Source organism: Meles meles, chromosome 10 (genome assembly GCF_922984935.1).
Source record: "Meles meles chromosome 10, mMelMel3.1 paternal haplotype, whole genome shotgun sequence".
NCBI classification, from domain to species: Eukaryota; Metazoa; Chordata; class Mammalia; order Carnivora; family Mustelidae; genus Meles; species Meles meles.
The window spans coordinates 81,525,799-81,539,017 of NC_060075.1; the positions used below are offsets into that span (position 1 = coordinate 81,525,799).

The 13,219-nt window shown below is 35.4% G+C and overlaps 1 protein-coding gene across 5 annotated transcripts in view; it reads left to right on the forward strand.

Annotated features, from left to right (window-relative positions):
- Positions 1–13,219, forward strand: part of PCLO (piccolo presynaptic cytomatrix protein) — a 439,326-nt gene that overhangs the window by 340,240 nt on the left and 85,867 nt on the right. For 2 of the 5 annotated variants that reach the window (XM_046020420.1, XM_046020423.1), the window contains exons 11-16: positions 892–1,000; positions 1,543–1,610; positions 2,430–2,644; positions 7,086–7,136; positions 10,447–10,571; positions 13,160–13,186. In XM_046020420.1, coding sequence (XP_045876376.1) covers positions 892–1,000; positions 1,543–1,610; positions 2,430–2,644; positions 7,086–7,136; positions 10,447–10,571; positions 13,160–13,186 — 595 coding nt within the window. Of the gene's footprint in view, positions 1–891; positions 1,001–1,542; positions 1,611–2,429; positions 2,645–7,085; positions 7,137–10,446; positions 10,572–13,159; positions 13,187–13,219 lie in introns of those variants that run through there. The other 3 variants (XM_046020421.1, XM_046020422.1, XM_046020425.1) reach the window with 3 other exon arrangements.

Below are 13,219 nucleotides of genomic sequence, written 5' to 3' on the forward strand. Positions count from 1 at the left end.
GAAATGAAGCAAAGAAACAAAATTTAAAATGTTGAAAAATTGTTACTACTTTTTTAGTGAAAATTATCTTTCTAGACAGAGAGGAAACATGAAATGCCCTCTAATTAATGCAGCATAATTGACGCTATCCAGCACAAAAAGAGAAAAAAAAAGACTTAGTGTTCTTTGTTGAAACATTATTAAGAATTTCAAAATGGTTGCAGTGAACCATTAAACCAAGCATGGGCCTTTCTGAGCACAAGGGCCTCGTCCTACCACACAGGCCACACCCCAGCCACTGCCGCCCCCCTTCTCCCTGCCGTGAAGCTGTCCTCTCTTTAATATGCCTACTAATTCTACTCAGGGATGCCTTGCATGAAGTGAAGAAAAAGGAAAAAATATCACATGGAAATCTGTATTATCTGAGCAAAGTTGAAGCAATTAACAGTTTCTCAAGGGGATCTTCACAACAAGCTATTAATGACTTTCTTCCCCCTTTGCCATTCCATGATGGAATAAGGAAGTTTATACTCTTCTAGATGTTTGCTCCCCATGGGAAAATTATACTGATGCTGTAATGGTATTTTTTTTCCAACACAAAATTGGTCCAAGTAATATATGTTCAGTAATGTTTTCTTTATTAAAGCAGTGTAAACAAAATGCATGTGTTTGGTAATATTTAATAAGTTTTCAAAAGCAACATTTTACTTGTTGTAATAGACACATTTGATGAGTTCAGGTGAGTGATGAAAGCAAACTATGTACGGTTGTGGTATTAATTTTCTAGAGAACTTTGAACTGTGTTCTCTGAAATGCTGTGCTGAGTTGGTTTTTAAATGTCTTCTATGCCCTACGGACCCTGACTAGAAATACAACACGTGTTTTATTTTATAATTGCATTTGTCTTTTTAGGGATGCAAGTATTGGAGTGGAATGGAATTCCTTTAACTTCTAAAACGTATGAAGAAGTGCAGAGTATCATTAGTCAGCAAAGTGGGGAAGCAGAAATATGTGTAAGACTGTGAGTTTTTCCCCATCTTTTTGTTTCCATTTTTTGGCTATTCATGGCTCTTTTAATTTAAAATTGTTAAGGTGGAACCTTTGCCAGTCAGCAAGATGTACAGTAATTAGAAAATAAAGTGAATACAAGTTTTATAGATTTCTTGTGTTCAGAATTAAAGTCTAAAGCATAGAAAGAATTCAGCTAATTTTGTGTCTGATTATGTCAGTAGTTCTCCCCTTTCATGCTTTTATTGAAACATGCTTCATTTAAATGAAAGCCTGAACCCATTTAGATTTCATGTCTGTGTATAGTATTTCAAAAAGAACTTACACTGAATCCATAAAGATTTCACCTTAAATAATCATTTTTATCAGCTGACTTTTAACAGCGTTGCAAATATATATTTGGTTAGAAGGGCGAGCATGCTTGGAAATCGCTTTATATCATTGACCACTTCTCATTTACCTACTGAAAAAAAAATCAGGGTAGTTGGAAAAAAAGGGCCTTTTGTCTCCGGTTTCCTCAGTTTCTTTCTTAATTTCTTTGTTTTAAATTTTTAGGGACCTCAATATGCTTTCAGACTCTGAAAATCCCCAGCACCTGGAACTTCATGAGCCACCAAGAGCCGGTAGGTGAAAGTCATCTGCTTTCAACCGGGGGTAAAGGGGAAGATGTAAGTGTAATGATAGTTGTAGGAGCAGGTGAAGCCGTAGATGAAAATATAAACACAAGCATAGATAGTGTATGGGCAAAATGTAGTTATAGACCAATGTCTATTTATCTACGTAATCATAAGCAGAATCAAAATCACTGCTGCTATGTTTTTTAGCATTCTAGGGGAACGCGTACTTGCGTGTTTGACCCATGAAAGAAATTCATACAGAATTCTTGCTGTGTGAGTTTACATTTTTAATTCTTTAAAAATAAATTCAGGTGCCTGGTTAGCGCAGTAGGTAGCGCGTCAGTCTCATAAAAATAAATTCATCTTGCCAGAGCAATCCGTGGAGCCATTTATTTGGGATCTTCTAGAATTTTTAGATAATACTTGATTCTTTTTAGCATAACTGGACTATGGAACACTCATTCTTGAACCTTTCGATTGCCTTTTCTTTATAAAGAAAAAATCAACATGTAATTTCATAAGGACCTGATGAGATAGACTTAACTCTTTCTGAGCTGACGACTAGAGTCTTTTAAACATAGATCCATGATTCCATGAAAAAACATCACTTCTTTCTTCATTTAACCAGTATTTACTGACCATTTCCTCTGCTACAGCCAGCATCCTCAGAGTCTGGGTGTCTGCACTAAAGAACAGACTCAGGCCTGTAGAACTTTTCATCCGCCTGTGCCTGTCAATTACATTGTCATCTAGAACTCGCGTAAGTTCCGTGGTATTGAGTACCGATGAAACTGAGAGATACATAGCTACTCCGTTTTGTTGTAGTAGATAAAGCGAAATCCCCAGGGGTTGATCCTAAGCAGTTGGCGGCAGAGCTCCAGAAGGTCTCCCTGCAACAGTCACCGCTGGTTCTGTCGTCCGTCGTGGAGAAAGGATCTCACGTTCATTCAGGCCCTACATCGGCCGGATCCAGTTCCGTTCCCAGCCCCGGGCAACCGGGGTCCCCCTCCGTGAGCAAAAAGAAACACAGCAGCAGCAAGGTGAGAAGTGCCCTCTAAGTTATTTATTTTCTCCTCCTTGTTCAGACGAGGACAGAGGAAATCCAGTATCATTTCTAAGGTGTTTTCCCTGTGGTTTCTCATTGGAGTGAAACAAGAAAATTTCCATTTCTTAATATATGACTGATCAAAGTGTTATGATGATGATTTAGTTCTACATCTCTTAAAATATCTTAGCAGTTATTATTATGACACATATGCACAGTGTGTCTAATGCTTAATAATTCCTGCTTCTTTTTCGTTGTAGTTGTTGCATAAATGTGAGCTTCTTTGTATATGGAACATTAGCTTTGCATCTTTTTGGAAACACAGGATACATATTACGCTGGATTTGGTCATTTAAATAAAAAGTATAAAGGACACATAGATAAAGACTATAGGACAGTAAGAAATGAGGAAAACCTGTAGTATAAAATTGCCGCTTTGAATTTTATACCTAATGCCATACTAATTGGGGAGCCTGGGTGGCTTAGTCAGTTAATGTCCAGCTCTTGATTTCAGCTCAGGTGCTGGACTCAGGGTCGTGAGATCAAGCCCCGGCTTGGTCTCTGCGCTCCATGGGAGTCTGCCTGAGACTCTCTTGCTGTCCCTTCCCCCCCACCCATGCACACGTGCTCTCTCTCTCAAATAAATGGATAAATCTTTTTCAAAAAAGAAAAAGAGGGGCACCTGGGTGGCTCAGGTTAGGGTCCCAGGGTTCTAGGATCCAGCCCACATTGGGCTCCCTACTCAGCAGGAAGCCTTCTTCTCCCTCTCCCGCTGCTTATATTCCTTCTGTTGCTGTCTCTCTCTTTCTCTCTATTTCAAATAAATAAGTAAAATCTTAAAAAAAGATATAAGGAAAACCAGTAATATAAAATGGCCATTTTGAATTTTGTCCCTAATTTTATACTAATAAATTTTCCCTTGTTGCAAGTCTTCACTTGAAAAAAATGTTTATGACACTATTATTTCCAAGCTACTGAGCTATCAAAAGAAAACATAGAATTAGTTTTTTAACCTTATAAAAGCAGATGAAATGTAGACAGTTTGTAGCTTTTTCTTCATAGATTTGATACTTAATAGGGAAATTCTCATTGTGGTCAATAAATATAGTGAAAAAAATATTCTCTTGTTTAAGCATAAATGAAGATTTCTCTTTACATGGTAAAATATATGGGAGGGACAGGCTGTGCTTGGGTAAACTGACTGCTGGACTTCAGAAAACAAAGTTTGTTTTGCAAAGTATAAAAACACAACAGGTGTCTCCAAGTGTCCCCCCAAATCCCTTTTATTCAGAAACAGACAACAAAGGTATATAATGTTGGATGTCATTAAGAAATACAGTGAGGGCATGAAGAGTGAGGTGAAGAAAGCTGGTGTTTAGCTAATGAACTGATTCAGTAAAGGGGATACAGAGACCAACATTCCAAGCAGAGAAAATCTCAGAAACAGAACTTGCCTGCCGAGAACGTCAGTGTACAAAAAAAAAATACAGGGATAAGAAATAAAGGGGAAGCCTAGATGGTTGTAAATTGGAGGATATTATGTGCCATGCCTGGCTTTTACACTGCAGTCTGCAGGAAATGAAGAGTCTGTGATAAGCCGTGAGCAAAAATGAAGTAAAAATAACAGGAAGCCTTTGTACATGAAATCTCTCCACAGTCCAGTCCTCCCTTAAAATCAGAAGGTAGCCTTTTTCCTTTTCTCCTCCCTCTGCAGTGCCCCATGCTTTATGCATCTCTTAAGACAATATGTATCTTTTTTTTTGAGATTTTATTTATTTATTTGAGGGAGAGAAAGATAGTGAGAAAGAGAGCACAAGCAGAGGGGAGAGGGAAGAGCAGGCTCCCTACTGAGCAGGGAGCCCAATGCTGGATCCCAGGACCCCAGGATCATGACCCGAGCTGAAGGCAGGCGCTGAACCGACTGAGCCACCCAGGCCTCCCAACAATTTGGACCTTGACTGTAGCTATTAGTCTTCCTAGTTAGGCTGCAAGCTCCTTAAGAACCAAAACCCCTTTCTTAATTTCTCTGTGCTACTTAATCACATAGTAGAGGGGCTTATGCATTATAGGAACAAAATAAATAAATGTTATGAATTAAAGTATCATTGGCACTCGTGAGTCTCTATACTATTACGGAGGTGCAAAATTTGATTTTTTGTGATATGTTAACTGTTTTGGCAGTGAATAGAAGATGAAAACAAGTATAATAGGACGAACATCAAGGAAATGATATTGACATGTTTTATGATATGCAGTAATTCTTTTCCATGTCAAGAATGTGGCCTGTGTGGTTTTACTGTATTTTTGCTGGAATAAAAATTTGTAGAACTATATTGTCCATAATGATAGTCACATGTAACAATCCAGCCCTTGAAATATGGCTAGTCTGAACTGAGATATACTGTAAATGTGAATTAATGCCAAGTTATCAAGACTTACTATGAAAAAAAGAATATAAATCATCTCATTATAATTTTGATATAATTTCATGGTATAATTATAATACTTTGAGTTAATTGAGTTAAATAAAATAATTATTAAAAATTAGTTTCACTGGCTAATTCTTACATTTTTAATGTCACTGCTGGAATATTTAAAATTACTATGGTCTCATATTCTACTCTTCAGTAATGATATAGAGATTACTTAACTCTTACCAGTAATAATAACAATAATCAAATCTAATCACTTTTGGGATATATATGTATATAATATTAAATGTACATGTTTAATTGAAACATATACTCACTAGATGGTAACACTTGAAGAAAGAGACTGTTACCTGTTCATTTCTTGAGGCATTTATCTCCAATATTTAGCTGGCATAGTTTCCTGAAATATTTTTTTCTGAATGAGTGAATGAATGAATAGATAAATTTAGTGGAATTTCTTGACCCATCAACATTTAGTATTCATAAAAGGCAATGCATTTTTTTCATTTGTTCTCCAAACCTATAATGTTAAAGAATTTATATTGAGAAATCATGGAAATATTGAGTGACGGTCTGAAACTGACATATCCCTCAGTCAGATAATATGTCCACATATATCATATGTTCTTCAGATAATTTATAGAATTGTGGCTTTAACTTCTTTGTGTTTATGGTATGAAAGTAGGTATTAAATTACATTATTATGGTATGAGAGTAGGTATTAAATTACAAAACATTGAAATGGGATGCATTAAAACTAAAATATTTGAATATAGTTAGCATAATTATACATTTGGATACTTAGAATACCATCTAATAAACATTCTAAACAATTATTCATAAGTAATTATTAATCTGTTAATACTCAAAGTGATTTCTTCTCACTTGATGTAAGTAAAATATGAATCAAAATTATTTAAGTACATGTTTAAATTATATAAGCTATGTATATGACTATTTTAAATGAGTATTTTGCTTAAACTAATTCAGCATGAATTTTTATCTTCAAGATTTTTATTTTACCACCTGAAGCTGTTTGTCTCTGAATCGGGACATCAGCTCTCTGCTTGTACAAATACTACATTGAAATGTAACAAGTCAGCAGTCAGCCATCAGTCATTTTCTTTAGCATTAGGAATCAGCTTACCAGATCACATTCCTAACTGTTCTTAAAGCTTTACTGACATAAGGAACTTACTAAGGAAGTGAGAACTTATATAGAATAGGATAGAACTTTAATTAAGGAATGTGAAATACGGAGAAGCCATTGTCTGGGCGCTTCAGTCTAGAAGGGAGCGGGCAGGGGTTGAGCTCCCACTGAAGGCGTACAAGGATGGACTTCTCTACCCTCTGTGCTGTCAGGCACTCATCTAAAAACAAGGTCTTTTTTTTTTTTTTTAAAGATTTTATATATTTATTTGACAGAGAGAGGCAACATAAGCAGGGGAAGTACTGGGGGAGGAGAAGCAGACTCCCTGCTGAACTGGGAACCTCCTGAAGGGCTCAGTCCCAGGACCCAGGGATCATGACCTGAGCTGAAGCCAGATGCTTAACAACTGAGCCACCCAGGTGCCCCAAAAACGGTGTCCTTTTCATTTCTCTATAGATCTTTAAATCCTGTGAATACTGAGCCACCCAGGTGCCCCTAAAAACAATGTCCTTTTCATTTCTCTATAGATCTTTAAATCCTGTGAATACTTAAATTGAGTACTTTAAACCAAAGTATTCATTTCGTTAAGTAATTGAAAACGCAGTCCCACAGGTATAAAATTATAACTTCAAAACAGGCTGAGCAAAGTGAAAAAAGAGATTTCTGTATCCATAATATTAAATACATATTGAGAAGGAGGAGTAGATCCCATAATCTAAACAGTGAAATTGGTGAAGTGCATTTTGCAGGCGGGATGCTCTGACCAAATAGAAATTAATTCCAGAAGGAAGTGGAAATGGTAAATTTTGTGAAAAGTTTATCCATTAATACAATATATGTTTTTAACATTGCAGCCCACTGATGCAACGAAGGTTGTCTCTCATCCGATTACGGGGGAAATTCAGGTAAGGAAGTTTTTAAAACATCATCATTGTGCCGTCTTCGTTGGTTGTTTTTCCCCCCTACCCTGGTCTGCTGAAATTGTAAACACTGTTAGGACCTTTCCTGTTTTAGATGTGTGATATATCACACATACACACCTGAATACAGACCTAGGAAGGAAAATGCTATTTTATATGATAGCATTTTGGTACAAATATATAGTTTATCAAATGTAATTATAGGTATGGAATTGTATAATTTGATATGTATCTGATGCCTTAACAGTATCAGTATGTTTTATGTCTCAGTTTATACTTGTTGAATGTGTTTCAAACATGACAGATTCTTCTGGAAATGTGAAGGTTCCTCTTTGAGTTTCATGAGTCCACTGCTATCCTCTTTTCTTCCTTCTACCAACAATTGTTATATAATCGCTGAACATTTCTTCTAGATTAGTGTTTTTCATACCAGGGATCATAACCAGTTTGTAATTCATAAAATCCACTTAGAGGATTTTGATCAGGAAAATAGAAGAAAAATAGTAGAAATCACTTTTTTACATCTATCAATGTGCGTTTCTGTGTGTGTATTGTATCATAACAATGTCTTACCATGGGTCGTAGTCAGAAATGTTTTTAAAACTACACTTTAGGTGATACCAAAATGTAATTCAGGATAGATAAGAAAAATCATGTAGAAATAAGTAACACAATGTAAAATAATACCTATTTGGAGATAGCAACTTTCAGATAAGGGGGAAAGAACAATAAGTCTTAGAGCTGTGTCTCCAACACAGTCTAGAGGAAGTTTTCTTAATGATTTCACAAACAACAGACTTGAACTACTTTGAGGATAAGTCCCAAGAAAGGGGGACTGTGTCCCTGGAAGAAGAAATGCTTCAAGGAAAGTTCCCGTTGTCAGAGAGTAACGAAAGGCAGGGATCAGCTTTGTGGCTGTGAAATATCCCAGTACAGATTAAGTTGAAATTCAATGAAAAAGAACCTTGAACACAAGCTTAGGGATGTTAGCCATGACTCTAGGGTGACTGACACTAGTAGATATTGTAGAATAAAGGAGAGACTAATTGAAGGGAATCTACAGTAAGATTTCATACATCAGTGGTGTCCAGGAAATATTATAAAGGAGAGGACACGAATGGAAAGGAAGTTTTAATCAGCAGAAGTGGAGTATGAGTGTGGAATGGGCAGAAGTGCAGAATGCGGGTGCCTTGCCCAGGAGGATCCAGCAGCCCAGACCTGGAACCTTCCACGTTACACACCTTACAGCCTTGCTGCATCTTCCCCCTTTCAAGAAACCTAGACCTGATCTTTCTTGGTTTCACCAGCAGTCAAGAAAATGCTAAATTTGCTGATTTGCTGATCCCTAGATTTTTTTTCTCTCTCTCATTTTTTTTTTAACTTCTTGCTCACAGACCAGTGTTTGCTTTGTTTCTTTTTGGCTTGGAGTTGTTTTTTTCATCTTTCATTTTCCTTTCCCTTGAGCAGTAATATTTAATTCTATAGCAGAAATTTACTCTAATAATCTTTCTTAACTCTTAGGCCATTTTCTTTTATTTTTTAGTATTTTCTCATGAATGTGATTTCTTTTTTTTTCTTTTTTTTTTTTAAAGATTTATTTATTTGACAGACAGAGATCACAAGTAGGCAGAGAGGCAGGCAGAGAGAGAGAGAGGAGGAAGCAGGCTCCCAGCTAAGCAGAGAGCCTGATGCGGGGCTCGATCCCAGGACCCTGGGATCATGACCTGAGCTGAAGGCAGAGACTTTAACCCGCCGAGCCACCCAGGCGCCCCCATGAATGTGATTTCTAGCTTATTTATTTATTTCCTTATGTGGACACTCAAATAAATGAATCTGCCAGCCCTGGAGTAGCTCAGGGTGGAAGGTGACGGGGGTGGTTTCTTTCTGTCTCAGAAGCAACATCTGAGCAACACTGAGTATTTTCTAAGGCACTGCAGGATCATTGCTGGAAAGCACTTTCTTAGGTAGCCTGCAAGTTTTCATTTAAATAAGAAATGGCTTTGGTGCCTCACCAGATGAAAGAGGCTGGCCAAGACTACATGGGGAAGAACATCTCCTTAACAATTGGAAGCTGGTCTAAATCTCAGGGAAATTAATTGCAGAATAATTCCATTTTTGATACCCCATTAGAGGACACAGTTACTGCAGTTCAAAAATTCCCATTTTTAAAATGTCTTCCTTTGTGGCACTTTGTTTTCTGTGTCCTGTTACTTTCATGATCATCAAAGTAAGCTTTTCTGTGTTGAGAAAAACAACAGAAGATTCCTTTTCTGCCAGAAAAATGTAACCAGAAAAAAGTTGTGGTAAAATTAGGAATTATTTTAATTATCAGATTTTAAATAAAGTTTGGCTTTTCTACATAAACCCATTCTCAACATGAGCACAACATATCTGTTTCCTATGGTCATAAAAAAGAGATTAGTATTTTTATTTATGGATTTTTTTCTTCTGAAATATAGATCCATTCCTTTCTGTTATTTGGTAAACAAAAGTAGCATCAGGCAAAATTAAGGCTTATTCAAAATGATGCCAAAAGAATATTTAAATTTTGGAGAAAAATTAGTTAACTTCATTATCTTGAATTATGCAGGCTTTGCAAATATTTATTTGAATTGTTAATCTTTTCCTATTCAGTGACAGTTGTGCAACACCATTAAACATCTAGGAGGCAAGGCCTCTTCTTCTCTTTTAAGCATCTAAAATTAAAGAACAAGATCTTATTGTCTTAAACTCTGCTCTATTAGAAAAGCAGGCACAGAAAATACTATCGGTAATATAACATAATATACAAAGAAATAAAATCCACAAGTTCTGAAATATTCTTACATTTCAGACTAACAACTCTATCTTTAAATAATGATTTCACCTACTGCTAATTATTTGGTAAAATGCAAGAGACATTTTCTAATAAATTCATCAATTGATTTATTTTCAAAATCCCGGTAATTGTATTCATGAAGGCTAACAACATTTACCATTTTTCTAAGAGTATAAATTTAATTTAAAAATGTAACTAGCCATTCACTGCACGATTTTTCTTCTAAATGAATTTTAGACAGGCCAGAACTTTAACTATGGAAAGAATGAACCTCACATTTACTAGTAATTAGCATGTGCCTGGGAGCTCTCAGTTAAATTAGACAAACACTAGTCTGTTCAGTTTCAAGTAAAATGGAAACGAAGGTTGAGGCTCTTTATGAGACTAAAAAAAATTACTGATAAATTATTGAATAATAACATATTCTAGATTTCTTAAAACAAGAAATATTCATGGAATATTTTGATATCCTTTAAGCTTCAAATCAACTATGATCTTGGAAATCTCATAATCCATATTCTCCAAGCAAGAAACCTTGTCCCTCGAGACAACAACGGTTACTCGGACCCCTTCGTGAAAGTGTACCTTCTTCCTGGGAGGGGGTGAGTAAAGACGCATTGTCTTCTAAGGATCACATTGCATGGATTAAAAACCATTGTTCGTGTTTCTAGTCTCCAGTTTTAAAGAGTTTAATATCTTTCCCTCAGTTTTATTCACATGTCATATTTATTTATTTCCAATTATTAGATAAGGTGGAAATAAAAATTTGCAGTTAAGCCCTGAAGTGTTCCAGGAAAGCCTTGATCATACTAAATCCTGTCTTGACGACACATGTCCATCTTTTGAATCTAGAAACCACTATAACCAATCAGATGGACTCTGAAATCATTTAAGGTATTATTTGTGGCGGATTTAGAGAATTTAGCTTTACCTGCCCAATTCATTTGTAAAACTACTGTTCAGCAGTTCTTAAATTACTGTTTTATCTTATAGGACATCATTATCTAGTCCGTTACACATTCACTAAGTGACTTATTGATGTCTCCTTATTTATATGTGTATTTTCAAATCAAAATCATTTAAAAATTATAAAATAAGAGTAATATTTGAGATGTTGAATATTAAAAAATGTTTACAAATTATGGTAAATATTTGGTAAATAGATGAAAAATATGTCTGAATCTCATGTGATATACAAACTGTTCATATAAAGCAAGTGCTCATTGGAGATGTTTAGTTTTCACATGATAAATGCAAATTGCTATGTTCTGGTATATAAATCAGTACTCAAGCATGGCTTCAAAACAGTGATGTGGACCCAGCAGATCATCATACCTCATCTGAACAATTTATCGTAGCCAAATTAGCATGATGGAACCAAAAACAATCAACAATTGGGGGTATAATAAAAAGAATTTGGGACTGGTAATTTGAAGGCTCTGGTTTTATTTTTATTCATTTTTCATTTAACTTGAGGATCGACATTTAAATACTACTTTTTACTTGGAAATTTTGAATTGTTGCATGTGAATAGAAAGAATAATGTTGTGACCCACCGCATACTCCTAACTCAGCTTCAACAGTTGTTACTTCCTAGCCAATCATGTCTCATTTTTACCCTCATATACTCCCTCTATACAGATTATTTTAAAATACATCAAAAACTAATGATGCACTATATGTTGGCTAGTTGAATCTAAATTAAAAAAACAGATCCAACTCATAATTTTTTTCTGCAAATATTTTACTATGTATTTCTAAAAGATAACTCATTTAAAACAAATACCACATATAATCATTATAATTTTTAAATGTTTAAATCATTCCTTAGTTTCCCCAGATGCCTCATAATAATTTCCTATTTGGTTTGAAGACCTAATTAATATTTATAGAACATTTTCTCATTAATAACAGAATAATGTATTCTTTTCAAGCACACCCAAAACATTCACCAAGGAAAACTATATTGTGGGCCATAAAACAAACCTCAAAAAATGTAAAAGCACTGAAATCATACAAAACATGTTCTTGGACTATAGTTGGTTTGTTTGAACAGGGACAAAACTGAGTTATTTGTTACCTTCGAATCTGCTGTTTGTTGACTAATTACATCACCACCAGCAGATCACCATTTCTTCTGGGATTAATTTTTCTTGTCAATATTGACAGAGTCAAGGAAGCAGAGCCAATAATTTTGTCTGTCGGGATATCAAATATACTCAGAAAATGATTTGAAAATTTACAGGTGTTATATCGAATTAAGGATACAGCCTTTAATTTCATCCTAATGATTTTTATGTAGAAATTTAGAATTGCTGGTTTTGTGATTCTAGTTTTAATTCATTAAATTTAATATATAGAGGTCACCAATAGAGCACAGGAAAGGGGTGTTTTCATTTTATGTTCATTTAAATGTTTAGTAGTTACAACTGCAATTTGACTCTTTTTTAAATTTGAGTATAACAACAACAAACTGATAACTTCATTCTGCCTTCGATTGGGTCATTAGATCTTCCCTGTTATTTAATGACAATATTATGGGGCAAGAAGAAATCACTGCCAAGGGTATATCCCTAATTAGCATCTGCTAATGAATGAATGAAAATAAAGCAGTGTCTTTTACTTTCTGTCTTCTCTAATAATATTCTGGAGAATATCACCTTTTATACTCTATGAGAGTCCCTATCTTTTATTTATTACAGATTTACTTAGACTATTTTTTCAATTAGACTGTTACATCCTTGAATAACCTGAAAGGGCAGGCAGATAACAGGAATATGTCAGTTATTCTGGAATGAGTAACAGGGAATGAGGGAACTATAGTGAAATAAAGAGTGATTTTTCCCACCTAAAGCCATTCCCCCTATTTTGTCAGACAAAACATGCCTGCCGGGTGGGATTTGCCCCACAGGTTGCTAATCAACTACCTTTATTCAGTCTGTAAACCTTTCCTGCAATTACTCCAACAGATTACAGTGGCCAAGGCATTTGGCTGTTATTTGGCTTAGAGCTGTTATTTTCACCGTAGCTCCAAGACTCTTTTCTGCCTCATGTTGTTTATATGTTAAGGCGTAGCTCCTCCAGTTATTATTTTCGTATTTTCTTCCTTATTTCTGTTCCTAACTTTTTTCTTCCTGTCTTTCCAACTTGCCTGTTGTATCCTTCACTCTCGCTCTCGGAATCAATGCAGTCAAGTCATGGTTGTCCAGAATGCAAGGTAGAGTTGGTTCTCTTTCAGTATCTAGCTACA